We start from the raw sequence: 366 nt of genomic DNA on the forward strand, positions 1-366 counted from the left end.
GGTGGCCCCCTTCGGAGGCGACTGGAGAGGGAGGGAAGGAGGTGGAGGGGATAAGAGATGAGGCAGAATGCTCCCGCAGCCCCATGGGTCCTCCCGGATCCCCTCTGCTCCTCCATGCCCCCAGTAAGCTGGACACAGCACCCAGCACCACCAAGGCAGGGTGCTCCTATGGACTTCCGTGCAGGGGCATCCCAGTGCCCAGGTCAGAGGTGGGCAGGGGAAGCCCCAGGGAGCGGGGGTGGGCAGCACGTGCCCCGCTAGGCTGGGCACAGGGCTCAGAGGGTACCTCCAGGATGACGGCGCAGATCTGTCTCACGCACTGGATGCTGGTGTCCGGCACCCCAGCGACGGTGACAGACCGGTCAG

The 366-nt window shown here is 66.9% G+C and overlaps 1 protein-coding gene across 1 annotated transcript in view; it reads right to left on the bottom strand.

Moving 5' to 3' along the window:
• The window catches only part of PCBP4 (poly(rC) binding protein 4), a 6820-nt gene that overhangs the window by 4329 nt on the left and 2125 nt on the right, over positions 1 to 366 (bottom strand). Inside the window, exons 7-8 of the mRNA XM_010134705.1 lie at positions 287 to 345; positions 7 to 21 (exon numbers count right to left, since the gene is read on the bottom strand). Coding sequence (XP_010133007.1) covers positions 7 to 21; positions 287 to 345 — 74 coding nt within the window. The remainder of the gene's footprint in view (positions 1 to 6; positions 22 to 286; positions 346 to 366) is intronic.

The sequence above is a fragment of the Buceros rhinoceros genome, unplaced genomic scaffold (genome assembly GCF_000710305.1).
Source record: "Buceros rhinoceros silvestris isolate BGI_N320 unplaced genomic scaffold, ASM71030v1 scaffold22624, whole genome shotgun sequence".
Classification (NCBI taxonomy): domain Eukaryota; kingdom Metazoa; phylum Chordata; class Aves; order Bucerotiformes; family Bucerotidae; genus Buceros; species Buceros rhinoceros.